The following is a 21,898-nucleotide window of genomic DNA, read 5'->3' as shown; positions in this document are numbered from 1 at the left end:
AAGCCAAAGACCAAGCCCCACTGCCTGGGACCACAGCCCAAAGGATTCTGCTGTGAGCAGCATGACTCAAGTTTTAGCCGTAGCGAGCAGGGCTCAGGGTACAGTCCCCCGCATCCACCCACAAAACCTTGTGGGTTGGCTTTGCTCTCCCATGCACACCCCCAAACCCCCAGGGTCGTAGAGCTTCAGTGTTTTCTTAATAGGGATGGTTTGTTGAATTAGAATCTAGAGAAACAAGCCTTAAGGACACAATTCTAAGCATTATTTCCTATAGACCAGAAAGAAGACAGCTGCAAAATTATTTGGGCTACCCATTTGCTTTCTCTCAACTATTCCCCATCTCAACCTAATGCTATCCTCAAAAATTACAGCTTTCTAGTGAGATATTTTATACCAAGAGTCTACAAAGTCCATTCAAAACAAAATATCTAGTAAATTATGTCTATTACTATTATAAAATGGTGTTAATTTATAAATGATGCCTAATTATAAAAACAAGGCTCATGTACAAAACTGAGGGAGACCAAAACAAAACTATTTCTCTAAATTTTAAAAGAATAAACTTATTTTTAAATCAGAAGACAAAACACATTCCACATCTGCCAGTTTAAGATACAGTGTAACAACAGACTGCCCAAGGAAACTAAGGCCTTTTCCTTCAGCTTATCTTGAAGCAAGCTCCAATTTCAGCCATACAGGCTTGCCATTTGTCACTAAAAATAAATAGCTATGTAGTGTGAGAGGGCAAGGCGAGGTTCCTGAATTCAGGTATCATGATGGAGCTTGTATTGCAGGCTCAACAGCATGGCTAAGAGCTAAATGCAGGAAGCAGAGGAAGCTGAATCATACACGTGAAACTACAAGAAGCATGCATCCCAAACACAGTAGCTATGGAAGCAGAACTGTACCCTTACATCAAAGTCACTAACAGGGGTACTCTACAACTAGCACATGTCCAGCATTCCCAGTATTGGATTCCCTGTCCAAAGGCTTGGCATCATCTGGTTAGCTTACACTGTAGCATGCATTCAATGTTCTTTGCATTAGTTTTTTAGAATTGCAGTGAGTAGCTAACAAAACAGCAGTGCCACAAATACATTTGATCTATGTTTCACATATGCATGTGGTTTAGTAGTATATGCTTACTTAGGAATGAGAGTGTCATCTTTAGTCACCAGCAGGAGGCACTCCCAGCCTTCTACTACAGTAACCAGGGTACAACCCAACATTTGTTTGAAAAAGTTAGAAAGATAACCTTAAAACCTATCTCCTTTATTCCCTGTTCCAACTTACTGGGGTTGTATATAACGGATGTGATAACTTCTGTGGCTTACGTATGCAAGGAGAATTAGCACAGAACTAAATTATACATAAATTTTAGAGGCAAGAGAGAAAAAGAAAGCTAGCTTTCATAACCTGGTCCCTTTTGTACCCAAAAAGCTCTTAAGCTCCTCTGTAAAGATCCTGGGAGTGAGAATTTTATCTGGCCTTGTACGGTAGACTGATCTTTTCGAAGAATAAGATTATCCCAACTGTGAAGCCAATATTTGTAATAAGCCAGACGCCGGCCAGCCCACAAGGCCGTAGGAAAAGTTTATTCTGGACACTACAGCATAAAAGGTGGTTGTGTGGTTCTTTTTTTTTGTTTCTTTGGTTTTGTTTTTTTGTTTTTTAAACTTTTTAACTGTGACAACATTTACTTTCAAGCTAAGAAAGTAACTAGCAAGAGGTTAGGAAGATAATATATACTGATTTTTCTTTGCTTTTTTCACAATTGCATCATTGTGTCATTTCAGGTATTACATGCATACAATCAGAACTTTGCAAATGAAGATTTTGAAATACTGGAAATGTGAAATAGAGTGCTTATATTTCAGTGACATCCATTAGAGAATTCTAGAGGTACAGTAAGTTATGGGAACCTGAAAGACCTGTATGAAATAGCAAGCAGCTATTTTACATATCTGTGACAAAGTAACTCTGAACAGCCACAAACACTATCAAAATTAAGACTCAGTGAAGAAACTTGTAAATAATATCAGACGCCTCTTCCTCATACATATTTTAGCTAAGTTTCAAGAAAACCTGAGGAAAGGTAGTGAGAAATTCTGCCCATGGCACATTCACATTTGCTATATAAAACAAATACTGAAGTCATATAGCTGTGACTGGGGAAGGAGAGTTCAGTGGTTTGAGCACTGGCCCGCTAAACCCAGGGTCATGAATGCAGTCCTTCAGGTGGCCATTTAGGGATCTGAGGTAAACAGATTAATTTAAAAAAAAAAAAAAAATAGGGAGGGGCTGGGAGGGGGGGATGGTGCTTGGTCCTGCCAACAGGGCAGGGGACTGAACTTAAGCTCCCACGTCCCTTCCAGCTCTATGAGATGCATATCTCCGTATATTTAAATAACATTTTGGTTGTCTAGTAATTTTACAAATGTACCGAAGTAAACAATAATTACAAGGTAGGCATATTTATAAACACACAATGATTTTACAGGGTAGCATGTATCAATTCATTTCAAAAAGTGTTTTCTAAAAATGTATGTCAAAGGGCACTCATAAGCCTGTATGTTACTGTTGGACTCTAAACCACCTGCAATTTTTTTTCCACAGAGAAAAATGACAAAGCTTGAAAAGAACCTGTTAGAGTTTCGAAGGGTCACCTTACTATCTCATCATCTCCCACCCATCTCTTTTGTGGAGAATCCTCTCTAAGGGTGGGAGTGGCACCAAGAGGCTCCTCCCTACCTAAAGAGACCACACCTATTTTCATTAATTGACAGCTGCCTGTCTTTTAAAATATTTTGACTTTTTCTTTCAGTGCATTTGACAGTATCTAGATGTATATGCTCTTCACTTTAGAGGTCTACTGACTAGAAGAGCTGCAGCCTCTCAAGACGTTGTTTCTTCCAATTAGAAAGTCCAATGGTATGTCCATTGTTATACCTCAACATTATACTTGTTTCTAATGAGGATGACTGTGCTCTTATAAGGGTCTCCGAAGCTAGATTGTGGATCTGATGTTTGCTGATATTGCAAATTCCTTACAGTGAGCACTATGGTTGCTGTGCCCTTTTTGACACGAACAAGGTAAAAAAAAGTTTATCTTCTCTCCTCTGTCCAATTTAGACTTTAGGACATATTTTAATATGCATTCTATGCTAACATCTAACTATCAACTACTTGTATGGTTCGACTCCCCCACCCCCATCACCGCTTACATCAGGATTGAGATTGCTGACAAGCAAAACAGAATTTCCTGGAACACCAGTAACTCCGGGAATAGCCATCCGTCCAGTCATTGCAGAGGTGGTAATTGTGAGAGGACCAAGTGCTCCAGGAACAGCTGGGACTGAAAGACCTGAAAAATAACACTTAATATAAACCCCAAAAGAAGTGGAAAACAAAAGGCTAAAAACCAATTCAAATTATGTGATACTGATTTATATAAAAATAAGTTCAATAATAAAATGCTCTCAAGATATATTTTAGTTGGTTCTCCTAAAAGACCATTAACAATATAGACCAATGGCTCCTAGCTCCTTCCCTGGGACAATACATCCAAATCCAATAGAAATCCACCCACATTTTCTTGGTTTAGTCTCTTCTGTCACATAATCCTGTCAGGCAAAAACAGGGCTAGATCAGTGGGATGGGAGAAGAAGGGGGACCCATGGGTAAGTGAGCGATTCTGAGGATCAAACGAGTGTTTAGTTGAGCTTGATTTTTAACTGTAGACTTTTGGATTTTACACTTTTCATGAGAGTCACTCCAAAATACAAATCTCAAAATTAAGTGCCAGTAACATTGCAAGTAGATATTGAGTAATAAAGTTGTAAGCATATTTTACAAATAAAAAGTTGAGTGGCAAAAGTGCCAGAGTAAACTTAATTTTTTAGAATTACTGTCATCTACAGTTTTGTCTCTTTTAAGCATCCCTTTTTGCTATGTTTAATTTCTTAGCGGAAACCAACAATAGCTACACTGCTCTTTATAAACAAATATATCCTAATATTGCTACATTATCATTCTGTTTAAATAGCTGAATTTCAACAATTAAAGTCAGTCTTCTGATTAACCAGACCAAAGGAAAAAAAAAAAAAAAAAAAAAAGAAAAGTTACCTGCAGCTTGAGGAAAACCAATAGCTGGGGCAAATCCAGCAGCCCCTGCATATGGCGAAGAGATTATTCCTGTGGTGCCTAGAATTCAGACATATCCAATTAAAATCTATTTTAAATATACTTAGCAAGTAGAAAGACTATCAGAGAGATGTTTCATGTCACTGAAATTTCAGAAGAATGCTCACCCAAAGGTTTTGCTGTATTTCACAGAACTCAGATTCAGCAACCAAAGATGATAATTAAGGAAACCATTGTATTTACAAGGCTAAAAGATGCAATCAGAATTTACACTGGTTTGTCTACAACAAAAATCTCAAGATACGGTGAACACTAAATATTTCAGAAGATGTTTATTATGCAAGCATTTTTCAGTAAGCAGTGACTAGATTCTACCTTCTCACACCAGGCCCCTATTCAATGAACTCTCTAGTTGAACTTTTCTTTTCTTTTCTTTTTTTTTTTTTTTTTTAAAACATCTTTAGAATTTTATATCTTTTTCTCTGCATCAGCCTTCCCAGCTCTTCATCAACTAGTCTGGGGCAAAGGTTACTCTTCTAGAGAGTTATGAGGCAGAAAAAGCAGAGGGGTAAAGCAGTGTCCATCTAAGTTCAAACACCATAGCATGGAAGAGCTCAAACTTCATTGCACTGTGATGATGCCCCGCCACCTCCTTCCCCCAATTCCCCTGACCCTATGACAACAAAAATTATTACACAACCCCAGGATGGGAAAGCAAAGCCTGAACCCATGCAAGCCTTTTCATTCTGGGCAGGAGGACAAAAAAGCTAAAGCGTGAGCCCCACTGGCTCAAATGCACGGGGGCAGGGATGTATGTATGTGTGTGTCAGAGCTGAGCTATAATAAAGATTGCTTACTTAACTTATTTTCTTTTCTTTTAAATCTAATTTAAAAACCACCCAAGCATGCATACACAATCCCTCCCCCTTTTTAAAATGAAATATTAAATTGGGCTTGCCTATTTATACACATCCACATTTTAATCCACCACTTCAGAGAGATGTAGTCTGCACATACGGCCCATCATTTTTGTTCAATTATTTAAATTTCCCTGGGAATTTATTGATGTTAATTACCCCTAACCAAAAAAAATGGTGAAAATCTTTGGAAAAAACTGTTTCAGGGTAAACATCCATGTTTATTTTGGTGGACAGAAGAATGGGGAGAAATATTCAGTGGATTAATGCTTTAATGAATGACATTCAATGCCTCATGCACAACTAAAATAAATTCAAAACAAATGCCATCTGAGTTTAGAAAAACAATATAATTCTAACCTACAAATAAAACTTTTCATTTGAATAAATAGTTTACTCTTGTAGACTCAATATTATTAGTCTATAACTATTTACATTCAATTTTGTTTTGTTTTTTAAAAATTTAAATACTCCCTTCTGTTCTGAAATGTATTGTGGTGCAGGTTTATTTTCTTTCCACTTGAATGTGTCAGATCTTTAAACCTTTATCTGCTAACATCTTGAAATGAGTATGTGGTTCATCAGTTTCTTCAGAGCTGCGTCTACACGTGCACGCTACTTCGAAGTAGCGGCACCAACTTCGAAATAGCGCCCGTCGCATCTACACGCGTCGGGAGCTATTTCGAAGTTAACTTCGACGTTAGGCGGCGAGATGTCGAAGTCGCTAACCTCATGAGGAGATAGGAATAGCGCCCTACTTCGACGTTCAACGTCGAAGTAGGGACCGTGTAGACGATCCGCGTCCCGCAACGTCGAAATTGCCGGGTCCTCCATGGCGGCCATCAGCTGGGGGGTTGAGAGATGCTCTCTCTCCAGCCCCTGCGGGGCTCTATGGTCACCGTGGGCAGCAGCCCTTAGCCCAGGGCTTCTGGCTGCTTCTGCGGCAGCTGGAGATCTATGCTGCAGGCACAGGGTCTGCAACCAGTTGTCGGCTCTGTGTATCTTGTGTTGTTTAGTGCAACTGTGTCTGGGAGGGGCCCTTTAAGGGAGCGGCTTGCTGTTGAGTCCGCCCTGTGACCCTGTCTGCAGCTGTGCCTGGCATCCCTATTTCGATGTGTGCTACTTTGACGTGTAGACGTTCCCTCGCTGCGCCTATTTCGATGTTGGGCTGAGCAACGTCGAAGTTGAACATCGACGTTGCCGGCCCTGGAGGACGTGTAGACGTTATTCATCGAAATAGACTATTTCGATGTTGGCTGCACGTGTAGACGTAGCCCAGATGTGCATGCACTTCAGAGCTTGCATGCTTGTTTCTCATGCTTATCTTTTAGATGAATACACAGCCTTATGTCAACAGGCATCTCTGCGTATACACAGACATTCGTATCAGTCTCATAGGCTACGTCCAGTCTAGCCCCAGATTCAGAAGGGCATGGTAATTAGGGTGTTGGGAATTTACTAATGAAGTTCTGTGGTGCATATGCAGCACTTCATTAGGCTAAACCTCCCCCCACAGCAACTTCGAAGCGCCAGCTTGTGTTTAGCTCCAGTTCAGCCGCAGGTACTCTGAAGTGCCCATGCTACTTCGAAGTCCCTTTACACCTCGAAATTTTGGACTAAAAAGACTTTGAAGTAGCGCAGGCACTTTGAAGTACCCACAACTGACCCATGGCTACACGCAAGCCAGCGCTTCAAAGTTTCATGCTTCGAAGTTGCTGCGGGGGAGATTTAGCCTAATGAAGTGATGGTGGTTAAATAAGAGGTGGATACTCAGCTTGCGCTGTAACTGATGCACTTTGAGATGAGCGTCTCTCTGGGTGCTCCACAGTGGGTGTTGGTGTGCCCCTGTGCTGCTGATCAGAGTCTTCCAGAGCACTGGCCCTGGGACTGTGCAGGCATGATGTGTGCACAGCACACCCTTGCTGGCTTGCTGTCATGCACATGTGCCCTGCCCCCCACATCCCCCTTTTCAGTCACACTCTAATTTGGAGAGAGAGGTAGGCAGGGAAGTTCAAAGTAGAGGGGAGGAAGGGAGGGTCATGGAGCACCCACAGGGACACTCATCTTGAAGAGCATCAGTTATTGCACAAGATGAGTAACCTCTTCTTTGAGTCACGTCCCCATCGTTCATCCACAGTACGTGACTGTAAAGCAGTATGTACATTTAAGGAAGCAGGACTTCAGATCTGGAAGAAAAGCAGTGGATAGAACAGCTTAGTTCATTTAAGGTCAGAGTGGTCCTTGTGTGAGGCTATAGTATCTAGCAGAAGACTGGTCAGAGAACTAAGTGGGCAGGTGCACACGTCAGACGTTGGGACCTTATAAGAGGCTATGGAAGCTGCTGCAGCTCTGGAGGAACACACACTTATGTTGGTGGGGGAATTAGTGTCAGAGGCATAGCAGAGTCGAGTAAGGTCCGAAATCCAGTGCAAAAATCTGAGGAGATGGCTCTCCCTTTTCACTGTCTGCTATGCATAAGACAACCGGGGTGAGGATCTGAATGGTTCAGTTCTTTAGAGGCAAAAGGAAAGTTTTCTTCAAGCATCTAGATGCACACAGTTGCCTTGAAGGTGTTAGCATGTGACTTTGGGAAAAACACAGAAAGTTGAACGGTTTGGTATATAAGGAAAGAGGATCACATCTTTGGTGGGAACTTTAGGTGAGTTTGTAACACGACCTTATCCTTCAAAAAATAGTATACGGCAGCCCAGCCATACATGCAGCGACTTCTCCAACCCACCAAGCAGTTGTAATGGAAACAATAAACATGGTCTTCATGGAAAGATGCAGAAGGGAACAAGTAGCCACTAGTTCAAAAGGCTGGCGAGTAAGGGGCATTCAGCACTAGGTGGAGATCATATGGGTACAGAGGTGGTCTGACATCAGGGTAGAACTCTTGGAGACCTTTTAAAAATCTCTTGGTCTTTGGGTGCGCAAGCGAGGATCTGTCATCTAATCTGCTATGCAACGCTGTTGTGGCTGCAACATGCACTGTAACGGAACTCAGAGAGGCCTGACTGTTTCAGAGGTAGAAGAGAGTCTAGAATGGTTGGGTGAGGTGCATCAATGGGAAAAATCTCTTCGGTTTTTGCATGTATGTTTTAAAAATGGTCTAGGCTCTGCCGTGAAGTAGTACCTGTTGGACGTCCTCTGAGCATTCTAGATCTTGAGCTGAGAACCACTGACATGCCAGCCTTTGAGGTGGGGATGTTGTAACCGCAGTCTTGTTTTGTACTGGACGGTGGGGATGGGCAGCAGAGTGAGTGGCTGGGAGACTGACTATCTGGTGAGAAGCAGGAACTGGGGTTGTCTGAGCCATGAAGAAGCTATAAGTATCATGTGAGCGCTCTCATTTTTTGCCCTACTCTGTTGAGCAAGGGGCTTAGTGGAAATGTGCAGGGAAGGCCAGAATTCCATTTGATGAGAAAAACCATCTCTGAGAGACCTTTGTCTATTCCCACTCTGGAACAGGAAGTTTTGCATTTTGTTGTTGTAGGTCGCAAAAAAGGTCTATTGAAAGGTGACCACATTGTTGGAAAATGTAATTAATGGCTTTGTTGATATGCCATTCTGACCAATGGTGATGTTGGAGAGCATGAACGGTTTTCCAATCCCTTGACAATGCCCTTAAAATTTGCTCATTAGGCAGAGAGGTTTGGTACATATTATCTGAAGGAGAACAGTGACTTTGGGACCTGCTTCTGTTGCATTGGTACTGTTGGTGGACTTGTCTCTGGTTGTATTGTGGGTATGGTAGGAATCTTGGCCTTGAATAAGGGGCAGTATCTGTCCTGTGTTCTTCTAGTTGCAGGTATATGAATTGCAGAGAAAGGATTCTGGCTCTGGAGTCCTTCACCGCGTGTAGGACATTGTTGGTATTTGCTGAGAATATCTTCTCTCTTTCTAAGGGGAGCTCTTCCACTGTTGATTGGATTTTATGTGGGAAGGCCGCTCACCTCATAAATACCATGGCAGCTGATCTTGCAGTTGGGCCTGTAGCATCAAGAGCAACTTTTAAGGCCATTTGAGAGTTTGTGGGACCCTCAGCTATAACCGCTTTAAATTGTTGGGGTTTTTTGGCACTCAGAATGTCATTAATAAAATCATTAAATTTTAAATAGTTCCTATGGTTGTATTTATCAAGAAGTGCAGTGTGGTAAGCTACATAAAATTGAAGCATGGATGATGTGTACACGTTGTGGCCAAGAAGGTCCAGGTGGTAACTAACACAATCTGATCATGTTGATCAAAATTGTTTATTACTCTGGTGAGCAGCGTCAATGAGAGAATTTGGAATGGAATGAATTAAGAGGAATTCAGATCCTTGGGGAAGAACATAATGCTTTCTGTCCGCTCACTTACATGTAGGGTGGTACCATGGCCAGCCTTTCCCAAATATTCCCAGCTGGATCCATGACTGAGGTGTTGATAGGTAGAGGGGGTTTAGAAGAAGTTCGGTTCACAATGTATCCATAAGTTTGTAATGAGAACAGCCTTCACCTCAGGTGGGACTTGAACCCACAATTCCTGGCTTAGAAAGCCACTGCCTCATCCATAAGGCCTTTGGGGCCTCTTTCTCAGGTACCTCCTCCAAGGTGATGCTGGGGTCCATTGCCACCCAATTAAGTTCTTGGAAGAGGTGACGTTATCTGCGTGGGGCCAGGGAGTAGCATGATTGCTGTGTCTGGAGAAGAACAGTCAGTGTCTGGTGATGTGTCTGCGGGGGTTGGCTGAGGTGGAACGTCATCTGTTTCTGCCTGTTTGGCTACAGAGGAATGAGGATGACTCTTAAGGAGCAAAGTGGTGTTTATGTGACCGGTGTTCACGATGAGGAGCCCATGAATTCCAATATTGCCACTGTGGTGGGTATAGCATTGGGGATAGAATCCAGGGGTGTCTATACCCTGGGCACAAATCTCTGACTCCCGGAGGTCTGAAGTCACTTCGACATCCTCATCTTCGCTGGTGAATTTAGCAGGAGAGAGGTTTTGAAGCAGTGCTGCTGTTGATGGAGAAAAGTCGATGTTGACGAAGGGGTTGTTAAAATTAGAGGACACTAAAAGATCTCTGTGGTGAATGAATTGCGGTGCAGGGGTAGACAGTGCCATAGGAGGTTCTGGTGGAGCAGACTGTGATACCGTCGGCTCTATCGGTGCCCATGATAGCAATGATGAATGCAGTGCCATGATAGTGTTGAAAGTCAGCACCAATGGAATGGTCAATGCCAGCATCAGTGCCTTTGCTGCCAGTGCAGCAGTTTCAGTGCCAGGCGGTGCTGTAATGTATGTGGCCGACAACTTGAAGTGTGTTGCATCAGCATGGGATTACTGTGAACTGGATTTCTGGGCAGTGCTGGAGATGCCATTGACTCACAGAGTGTCACAAGTACTGAGGCATGGCGCTGGTGATGGGCTCTTCACCAAGGTGGTCTGACAGTGCCATTTTGCTGGCATGACTTTTTGCAGCGCTGATGAGGTGCTTTTTTGGGAAGACCTTTTGCCTTTAAGAGACTGCTTTGTTCCAACTCAGTCGGGACCCAGGTCTGAGGCAGGATGAAGATTTCCAAGGAAAATCAATTTTAGGTGTGTACCCATGTCCCCATGAGCTCGTACTTTGAGCCTGGAGCAATGTGGGCATTTTTGGGGAATTTGGGCTTCCCCATGGCAACACATGCATTGTGACTACCCATCATAATTGCATGAATTACAATGTTTAAAATCTGGAGAGCCAGGGATTGTAATGGCTAACTATGAGAGGGAAGGAGAGACGAAAAAACACTTAAAGACAAAAAAGTGGATGTACTATCTAAAGAATAGGGGAGGACAAGTACTTATCTAACAGCAAGAGAAAAAATTAATAGAAAAACTCTGAAGAATACGGCAGAGCTCTCTCTTTCTGGCCAGGGATGGGAAAGAAGGAAGGGGCAGGGATACATGTATGACAGTGAGCCACTGAGGGCACAGCCCCAGGGACAGTGCTCTGAAAGACACTGATCAACAGCACAGGAGCATACAGACACCTAGTGTGGAGTATCCACATCTCTCAAAATAGTAATACTTTTTGTAAAATCTAGGATTTTTTTAATCTGTTTAAATGAAGGGGCTTATCTACACAACATGTAAATGTATCAATAAATAACATATGTAATAACAATAACATGATCCTGGTATGCTCATATTTTAATACTTAAAGTCAAAAATGATACAATGAATCAGATACATTTTCTAAAATAACCTGGATATTAGCTGGTATATCAATACTGTTGGAACTGCAACATTAATAACAGAAGCAGACACCTTTGCTCTGACAAATGATTTTGGCACCTTGATACCTCTCTTATCTGTAGTCACAAAGTATCCCTTATACAAACAATTCCAAGCATTAATCACAGCACATTTTACACTTGTAAAACACTCACTGATGTATTATACTGACAAGTTTAAACAATATGGATACTAATCATTTATTCACAGTTCTAGTTTCTATCATCATTCATTACTGAAGAAGCAATGACAAAGGGCTTTTATTTTGCCAGATGGGATTTGCATGTTGAACACCGATACCACACAGACATGTGAGAATAGATTACAGCTAATACAGGACAATCAGGAATTTTAGCATCCCTACAAAATCCTCTGCTTGTCGCTGACTGAAGATTTTAAGCAAACTCAGAAAATCTATTATGCCTTATGGGAAAAAGCTTTTTCAAATCAAAATTATTCCAAAATGCATGCGAAGTTTTTAAATATTTACAAAAATATTTTAACATTTAAATGGTTTTAAATACAGCTGTGAGTTTTAGTAATTACTTTAAAAGGCTCCAATATCCAAAGCCTGTTGTTTGCTTTAGCTGCATTCTCCATCATTGTAGCTTCTACTGGTTATAACTAAATTGAAAGCCCAGCATTCCAGCTTCTTCACTATCATGTCATCTTAACCTCTGACCCTAGAGCCCTATCTGCACTCATACTTCTACTCCTGTTGGAAACAACGAACCCCTAGTTCTCCAGTTCAGACTTGCAGATAGAGACTAACCTGAAACATATTGTCTCCCAAAGACAAGAACATCTCAACTATTACATTTCATATGCACATCTAATTCTCATCACTCTTGTCCAATCAAGTTCTCTGTGCCAGATGCTAGAAATGTGATTTTTTAAAACTTTTTACTGCCCGAGGTGGTTAGGCTTCTTATGATTGTGGACATCTTAACCCTGAGGATTAGATGGCAGGATTATGGCATCTTTACCACTATCTACAATCAGTTCCACCCTTTTGCTGCACTGGTGGAGAATTATTTGCTAATTTAGACAGGACCTGGCAAGGTAAGTAGATGCTGCATACACTAGCCACAGCACGCAAATGTGTAATGTAAACTCTGCATCATATCCAAGTCTTTACTATATCTGCTGTACCATAATCATTCTTTCCCTGTAACTGTTTTAGGCAACTTAGTAAAACCTGAGTCAACTTACCAGAACTGTAACACTCAAAGGCTGGGTCTACACGTGCCCCTTCCTTTCGAAATGGGCATGTTAACTGAGCAGGTTTGAAAGATGCTAATGAGGCGCTGCAATGAATATGCAGTGACTCATTAGAATAACGGGGGCCGGGGCAATTCGAAAGTGTGGCTTTTCTAATCATGCGCCGCCCGTGGAGACAGGACCTTTCAAAAGCACCCCCAAGTTTTCGAAAGCCATTCTTCCTACCTGGTGATCGAAGAAGGGCTTTCAAAAACTGGGGCGGTGGGAGGGTCTTTTTGGAAGGTCCCATCTCCACAGGCGGCACATGATTCGAAAAGCCACACTTTCGAATCACCGTGGCCACCATTACGCTAATGAGGCGCTGCATATTCATTGATGATGATGATGATGATGAATATACACATACTTTAATGGCTCTGAGTACTTTGGACTCTCCTTTAGGAACCTTGGAAAACAAGGGTGGCCATTCCCAAAGGGCAGCACAACATTAAAGCAGAGTTAGTTGGTCCATTATATTTACCCAGAAGAGGAGTTTCCTTACCAAAAGCAGCAGTCACGGTGGGGTCAAGGGAAGGCTGGCCATCACCAGAAGGAAGGTCAAGGCGAGTGAAGTCTCTGCTTTTGTCATTGTTGTATTTTACATTAAGGCTTGTTAACTTGGAGAAATCAATGCGCAGAGTGCAGCATGCATTGTAGATATTCTGGCCATCCAGAGCCTATAGAAAAAGTGGTTGTAAAGTTTAAAAAGGCAAACCATGTTATCTGGTCACACATCACTTTTCTTACAAATTTGTATTGAAAATCCACAATTTCAGCAACCTTTCAGAAGTTGATGACTCATTCCAGACTGACCACTGCCGCACCCTAAGCCTTAGCCAAACAGCTTTACCTTCCAAAATATTAGTGTAACCTAGTGGTTCATCATATGTTACATCTCTCTGTGCCAAGCCACAGGGAATGAGACCTTGCATAGTCCATTGCTACAGAGCCTGGTCTCCTTAAAGGAAGCCAAAGGCTCACGCTCTTAAGCCTTGGAAATCTTCCCTATTTAAACTGTACTATAAAATAAATAGTGGCAGTGGTACTCATTTTGGGCTTTCTGGAACAACAAACAATAGGAATTTCTAGAAAGTGGCTCAAGAGCAATAAATTAGTTACTCATTATAGAACTACCTCCACTGCACCCAGAAAGGATGTATTAACTGAATTTTGTCTTCCAAATTTGTCTTGATAATGCTATTTTGAAGTATCATCAAAATCTTTTCTGCACAAGCACACCTGGATACTCTCATACCACTTCATCATAAAAAACAAAAGGTTTTTAAAAAAAACCAACCATAGGCAACACATTTCCCACAGACTAACAGTTACAACTTCAGATTTTGTGATATGTATATAGGAATAATGATCCACAAATCTGTAGCAAACATTTTTACCAGTCAGCCAACTTAGCCTCAAATAGAACATTCTCTTGGTATTGAAAACTTCTTTCACTCATAAGGTGCGTCTACATTTGCATTCCTCTTACGAGAGAGGTCTGCAAAGGAGGTAAATTGAAAACGGAAATGATGTATAAATTTGCATATTTGACCTCATTTGCATATTCTAGTTCAAAAGAAGAATAAAGGAAGAAGGATTCTTTCGAAGATGGGTTTTCTTCAAAAAGAGCGGCGTCTACACTGGCTTTCTTCTTTCAAAATTAGAATATGCAAATGAGGTTTCAAATACACAAATTTATACCTCGTTTGCATTTACAATTTGCCTCATTTGAATACCTCTTTCAACAGAGGAATGTAAGTGTAGACGCACCCTTAATCATTTACAAGTTAAATGAAGAAAGCAGAAACATTACTACAAAATGGCTACCAGTTAATCATCAGTCTCTCAGATCAGACTCTCATTCAATGTGTGACCATTCCACCCAGCCAAAGAGGTCTTAAAGTGAGTAAGAGGTCCCAATATTCTGGTACGGCTATGGTCTGAAGAAGTGGGTCTGTCCCATGAAAGCTCACCTAATAAATTATTTTGTTAGTCTTTGAAGTGCTACTTGACTGGTTTTTTGTTTTGATACTATATAGAGTAACACAGCTCCTTCTCTGTTACTACTCAGCATATGAAGGGAAATTAATATCCCTAAGAAATAACGTAATTAGCTTGAGATACATTCCCAACACATACAGTTCACACACGTGTGGTACATATAACGTACCTATAACCCAGAAAAAATAATAGAAATAGAATAGGAATAAATAGAATATATTAATAAATAGAAAAAGATAAGCCAGGTCCCCAACAGCTCCCCGCCGGCTGCCTGCCACCTCTCCACCTGTCCTTGTGGCTCCCCGCCTGTCCCCGCGGCTCCCTGCCTGTCCCTGGCAGTGCCTTGCTGGCTCTCTGCAGCTTCCTGTTAGCTCCCAGTCTGTCCCCGCAGATCCCCACCAGCTCACCTGGCTATCTGCCAGCCCCCGCCAACTCCTCCTGGCTCCCCACGGCTCCCCACCAGTCCACCATGACCTCAGGGCTCACTTCCAGGGCCGCTGCACTACAATGCCTGCCACCTGGCCACCACAGAGCTCTGCTATGTTTCTGGCTTTTGGTCCCTTGGCCCCTAAACAACATAAGTGTGGATCTGTGCAATTTGCAAAGAATCTGCTTTCCTGACTTAACTTACATGAAAAATAACTTATAGTAGCAATTTATAACGAGGACCCTCCTGCAAATACAAATTGATTTAAATGTTAATCTTTTTGTGATCATCATCAAAAGTAGCAAATAATGTACCAAACATTTTTCAGTAAACTCAACAAGATATATACAGAAACTAAATATGCTTTCCCAATTGTTCCTTCTCTTTTTACTCATTAATATGCTGGTGTTACCTACAAATAAGGAAGGTCCTTTTCTGCATAAACAATCATTTCCAATTTTGTAAGCATGCAACTGATTCCTAAGGAAAACACACTTTCTATTTGTCCTTACTGAATTTCATCCATTTATCTCAAACTATTTCACTAGTTTGTCCAGATAATTTTTAATTATAACCCTATCCTCCAAAGTACTTGCAACCCTTTCAGCTTAGTATTGTCTGCAAAGTTCACAAGCTTACTCTCTATGCAATTTTCTCAACAGTTGGTGATATTGAACAAAACTGGCCCCAGTAGTGATCCCTGCAGTAGCCCTCGTTTTGCCCTTCCAGCTTCACTATGAATCATTGATAACTACTCTCTGGGAATGATTATCCAATCAGATATGCCACCCACTTAACAGTAGCCCTATCTAACTTGTATTTCCTTAGTTTATTTATAAAAAGGTCATGAGAGGCTGTATCACATGCTTTACTAAAGTCTATGTACACTACATCTATCACTTCCCCTTACCCACAAGGCATTTTACCCTACTGAAGAAAGCTATCAGTTTGGTCTGACATGGTTTGTTCTTACAAATACAGGCTGTGAAATAGCACATTACCTTCCAGGTATTGCAAATGTTTAAATTTTTTTGGAGAAACTCTATATGCCTTTAGTAAGCATATCTTTGTCTTCTTGTTTAAACCTGACACAGCAAGCAAAAAGTTCCTTTACACTTACCATTTTGGCATAATGTGCATTCATTGGATCAGCATACTGAAGCAAGGCCTGAAACTGATTGTTTTTTGTGAAGGTGATAATCTTCAAGACAGTTCCAAACTTGGAGAAAATCTAAAACCAAGAATAATTGGGACTTTTAAAACTGTATCAAAAATTCAGCTTTAATACCCAATTTTATCTCTTGATATAAAATTATTCTTGAAAAATATTATTTCAGCACCAAACAAAATAATTCTCAGTTCCATTAATACTCCATGTTTTGGAGGATCGTTCAGAAAATATAGTTTCTACTAGCCATGCAGCTTCCACCCTGCCTGCCAAAATAATAATAAATAAAATATCAAAAGTTAGCTAGTCCTCTCCAATAACAAGAGAACTAGCAAGCCACATGCCACAAATCTTGCTCAGAACTGGCATAAAGAGACAGGGCCTTAGTCCTAGGTCTCCACAGAAGATGGAACGCATGGGAGTTTTAGTTTGAAAAAAAGACAGTTACCTTCTGTAACTGTTGTTCTTTAGGATACACTGCTTACGTCCACTCCATTGTAGATCTATGTCTGTGAGTGTGTGTGTGTTCACGCATGCATGCGTTCAAAGATTTTCCCTTAGGGACATCTTTAGGGGAACTGCCTCTGGCACCCTCTGGAGGGGTGCAACGTAAGCATTGGGATAAAAGGATGGCAAGCTCCCCACCCCACCCCCCACCTCTGGAATGGACATGAGCAAGATGTCTTGAAGAATAACAGTTATAGAAGGGTGGTTTTTTGTTGTGTTTTGTTTTGAGTGCTTGCTGATGTCCATTCCCGAGTAGGCGATCCCCAAGCAGTAGCAATAGAGGCAGCTATGAGTTCATGGATGTGTTAACTGGCAACACAGCTCTGCCAAAGCCAGTATCATCTCTGGCCTTCTGAGTGAAGACATAAAGAGATGTGAACCTGCGCCCTGTCTGCAAACCTCCACTGGGGACCCCCATTGGGATAATGGCTCTTCATACTGCAACTCTAGTGACTGGTGGTGACGTTCAGTGGATAAGCAACAGTACCCCGGTGATTCATGCCTCATGCTTTGAAAGTGGTGCTGCTGTGCAGACTGGGAGCAAAAGAACTGACATACTGTCACATTTGAGAAAGCAAAGCTTGCTAAGGCAAGCAGATGTTCCAGCACCATCACAGGGGGTGGGGGTGGTTAAGAATGAACTGAGGGATGAGGAGGCCACAGTCCCCGTCTAACCCACACCACTACAGAGGATGCCTGACTTGGGTCCCTACAGATACCACTGAGGGAAAAACTAACAAAACCAGTACACATGGCACACACACACCCCTAAAATGGAATGGACATGAGCAAACATTTGAAAAAAGTGGAGTTTCACAAACCCGTTGAGATCAGGGATTCATAAATCTGTCTCTGAGGACAACTCGAAGAAGTGCAAATCTTGATGAATTCTACAGGCTGTGTAACAGAGAATCTTTCCTAAGCACCCAAAGAATGGGAATCACTAGTAACAACAAAAATAACTAATTGGTCATTTTAATTAAATCCATTCAAACATGTGGTAGACAAAATGACCACAGTTCATCTTGAAGTGGTTATTCTCACACAAGTTAAACGTAAAATTTTTAGACAATTATTAGACTGACACTAACACTCAAGGTAATATTTAACAGTCATTTTTCTCTTCTTTGTCCCCACACCTCATTACCTGATATAGCACTTCCAAAGTGACAGGGTAGAAAAGATTTTCAACAATAATTCGCAGAACAGAACTTTGACCTGGAAGGAGACCACCCTCAGTAGCAGGAGCACCTGTAAGGGCTAGGGTTCCAGACTGCACAGCATTCACTGCTTGCAATGCAGCTTGGGTTCTCTGAAAAAGGAGAAAGACACATGCTAACTGACACAAACTATTCTCATGCAAATAAAATATATCATAATGCTGCTTATCAATGATTTCTATAATGGCATTTTTTTATTTTGTTACTTATCCCTTTCTTAATGATTCCTAACTTTCTGTACACTGAATGGATATTTTCCGCGGACTATCCACAAAGACTGAAAGATCTTTTCCTGAATTGGTAATAGTTAATTCAGATGCCACTATTCGTTTGCACACTGATCCCTTTGTTACTTTTCAAAGTGAAATCTGAACTTAATGATCGAGTTTTTTTTTTTTTGATCATTTGAAAATTTAGCCATGTCAGTGCTCCTGTCTTTTTTCAGATAATTTATTACTATGCTAACCAGCACTGGTTCTGGAACAAATTCTTGACCCTGATGAAGCGGGTCTTTGCCCATGAAAGCTTATGCTCCAAAACACCTGTTTGTCTATAAGGTGCCACAGGACTTCTTGTTGTTCTCTCTTGATTATGAGCACTGAACATATATTCCTATGTTTTGTTTCCTATATTTTACCTAATTACTGATCCATGCAATAATCTTCCCTCTTATCCCACAATTGTTTAGTTTGCTTAAGAGCATTTGGTGAGGTATGTTGTCAAAAACTTTCTGAAAGTCCAAGTACACTATAACCATCAGGTTATTCTTGCCCAGGTACTTGTTGACTCAGTCACAGACATAATTCCCTTTTAGAAAAGCTGACTTGACTAAAATGTGATTGAATGAAGAAATATCCTATCAACTCTGACAACTCATTTTATATGATCAGAAAGCAGTTTGTTAATGTTCACTAATGTAAATAAAGTACTATTGTATTCACTTTTTAAAATGCAAGTATTATACTTACAGCCTGATTAGGCAGATTGTCAGTCTTAAGTTCTCTGTGATTGGAATACTGAATATAAACAGGCTGACTGCGGAGGTGAGGTGTAACTGGAGTGTAGTAGTTCACCATAGTAACAGCAGCTTCTTCAGAAGCCATTTCCAAGAAAGCCTAAAAATCAACAGCAATATTACATTTTATTGTTTGCATAACAGACTGAAGAATCATTTATGTACAAAATTCACCTTACCTGAAAAATTCATGTAAACTAAAAGTACAGACATATTTCCTCAGCATTTAGCAACAAATATAATTCACAATTTATTTTTTCAAAACATTTGAGATTTGCAGTTATCGAGTTTCTTTTTTTAATTTATATTACAGGTAAAGAGCCTACAACCAGATCATGTTTCCAAAGAGACACTTAACATATGATGCATGGTATGTTCTCACCACCCAACAGAAGAGGGAGTTACGTCCCTCTTGCAGTAATGATGGTTCTTCGAGGTGAGTATCCTCGTGGGTGCCTCATTCTGGGGGCCGGTGCATCCTTGCACTGGCACTCAGATTCTTCTATAGCTGTGGTTTCCAATGCCACGTATGCGTGTTAGCACCTCACCGTGCTATCTGGTGCGCATGTCCCTCCCATCCTTCTCTACCTAAGCAAATAGAGCAGGATGTTTCAAACCAGGGGAAAGAGGGAGGGGAAGTGGAGCACCCACAGGGGACACATCTCTAAGAACCAGCATTCCACCACAAGGAAACTTCCTCTTCTTTGAGTAGTGCCCAGTAACAATTACAGTCGACAGAACTGCTTGTCCCACTTGAATGGAGGAAGAAATGGAAGATGAGAGAGTGTATTGCTTTGCAAACATTTTGTTGCAAGACCATGTCACTGCCTTGCACATGCCTGTAAGGGCTATGTTCTCAAGAAAGGCAGTAATGGAGGACACAGCACAGGTAGAATGAGCAGTGAGGTGACAGCACCCAGAAGCTCCCTTCTGTGAGGCGCATAGCAAGCCTGAATACAGGTGGAGATTCACTTGGGACAGCCATTGAGACGAAATGGGCAAACCGTTGGAGTGCTCCATGAAAGAGAGGAAGAGCCTAGGAGACTTGCGCCAAGGCCTCGTGCAGTCGATGTAGAAGGCCAACACCTGCCACATGTTCAGTGTGCGCCACACTGCATGCGCAGGATCAGAGCGCAGCTTCAGTAAGAACACAGGTAACGGGAGAAGTTCGTTGATGCAAAATGGAGAAGGAACCTTAGGAAGAAACTTAGGATGAGGTCAAAGAGTGACCCTTTCTTGGTATGGCACAAGAACATTCAACCATGTGAGCAGTAAGCTACCCAACCCTCCTGGTTGACGTGATGGCAACTAAAAATGAGACCTTCATCAACATATAGAGCAAGGAACGTGTCGCCAGGCATTCAAAGGGCAGTTTCATGAGGAAATTGAGTATATGAGTAACGTCCCAAACAGGGAACGAAGAACGTACTGACGGGAAGGTGTTTTGCAGACCCATCAAGAAAACATTTGGTGATGGGATGGGCATTAAAGGATATCCTGAGGCATGAACCCAGACAATACCGAGGGCTAGGCCAGAATCACGTACATGTAGCAGGTCGTTGAGGTGGACAGGAAGGGGTGTGCTGTGACATAAAGGATGGTTAGCGCCCAACCAATGAGAACCACTTACGTTCGCAGAGGCAAGACTTATGTGTGGACTCCCATCTGCTGTTACCAAGATCCGTCTTTACCTCCTCAGAGCATGCAATTTTGGCATTCTGGAGCCATGAAGGAATCATACAAGAAGGCTCAACCTGAATGCATCGGGGTGAAGGGTGTGGCCAAAGTTCTGAGACAGAAGGTTGTTGCAAGGGATAAGGAGTGGCCACTACCATCCGGTAAAGGAAAGGATACTAAGTTTGTCTTGGCCATGCCGGGGCTGTCAGGATGAGGCAAGCCCGATCTAGTCTAACCTTGACCAGTAGCCTTTGAACCAAGGAAAGGGGAAGAAATGCATAAAGAAGGGGTGCACCCCACTTGATGGAGAAGGTGTCCCCAAGGGAGAGTCTCCCCAGACCCAGTCTGGAGCAATACTGGTGAGATTCTGTTGACTATGGTTGCAAATAGGTCTATTCACAGCTGGCCCAAAGCTGAAACACATGATTGAGGGCCACTGTGTCAATCTCCCACTTATTGAGATTGCCGAATGAGCGACCAAGGGCGTCCCTGATCACATGCAGCACCCCACGGAGATATGTGGCCACCAGAATGATGTGATGCCAAAGGCACCAAGTTGACACTTTTATGGCCTCTGCACTCAGGCATGGGGACCAAATCCTGCCCTGACAGTTGATGTAATACACACAGGTGGCATTGTCTGAGAGAATGTTGACCAACCCGTGTGCAAGATGATACTGGAAATGCCTGCATGCATAGCAGACTGCTCTGAGTTCTGGGAGGCTTATGTAGAGCGCTTGCTCAGTGATGGACAATTTGCCCTGGACCATGCGAGAACCCAAATGGGACCCCTCGTCATCCCATAAGGAAGGCATCCATAATAAGGGTGAGAGATGGGAATGGCTGGTGGAACTGCACCCCAGTAAGAACACTGTTTGGACGTGTGTACCACTAGAGGAAGGCAACAACCCACGACGGTACCACCACAATCTTGGACAGCAGGTTCCAGGGCGGGACATAGCATTTGGATGGCCATGACTGCATGTGAAGACTGACTAGTTTGGCCACATACATAGTAACGGCCATGTGGTGCAGCAGCTTGAGGCTGAGGTGCACTGGGATAGTGGGGGACAGTCACACCAGCCGGATGAAATTGCACAGGGCCTGGAATCTCTGGAGGGGCAGAGTGGTCCTGTCAGCGATAGTGTTTATGAGAGCCCTGATAAACCCTAGGGACTGTGTGGGTAGAAGCATGGACTTCTTGTAGTTTATGTGGAAGTGGAAATTTAACAGGGGGTCCGTGGTGACCCACACCATGTGAGAGCCCTCCGGAAATGATTTCCCTTTTATGAGATAATCT

General features: G+C 42.1%; 1 protein-coding gene across 6 annotated transcripts in view; it reads right to left on the bottom strand.

Annotated features, from left to right (window-relative positions):
* Nucleotides 1–21,898, bottom strand: part of PTBP3 (polypyrimidine tract binding protein 3) — an 83,470-nt gene that overhangs the window by 8,895 nt on the left and 52,677 nt on the right. For all 6 annotated transcript variants that reach the window (XM_074994676.1, XM_074994674.1, XM_074994678.1 and 3 more), the window contains 6 exons: nucleotides 18,875–19,021; nucleotides 17,834–17,998; nucleotides 16,132–16,242; nucleotides 13,086–13,260; nucleotides 4,126–4,203; nucleotides 3,225–3,364 (listed from right to left, as the gene is read on the bottom strand). In XM_074994676.1, the coding sequence (XP_074850777.1) occupies nucleotides 3,225–3,364; nucleotides 4,126–4,203; nucleotides 13,086–13,260; nucleotides 16,132–16,242; nucleotides 17,834–17,998; nucleotides 18,875–19,021 (816 nt within the window). The remainder of the gene's footprint in view (nucleotides 1–3,224; nucleotides 3,365–4,125; nucleotides 4,204–13,085; nucleotides 13,261–16,131; nucleotides 16,243–17,833; nucleotides 17,999–18,874; nucleotides 19,022–21,898) is intronic.

This window comes from Carettochelys insculpta, chromosome 5 (genome assembly GCF_033958435.1).
Source record: "Carettochelys insculpta isolate YL-2023 chromosome 5, ASM3395843v1, whole genome shotgun sequence".
Classification (NCBI taxonomy): Eukaryota; Metazoa; Chordata; order Testudines; family Carettochelyidae; genus Carettochelys; species Carettochelys insculpta.
This window is presented reverse-complemented; position numbering and strand designations above follow the sequence as displayed.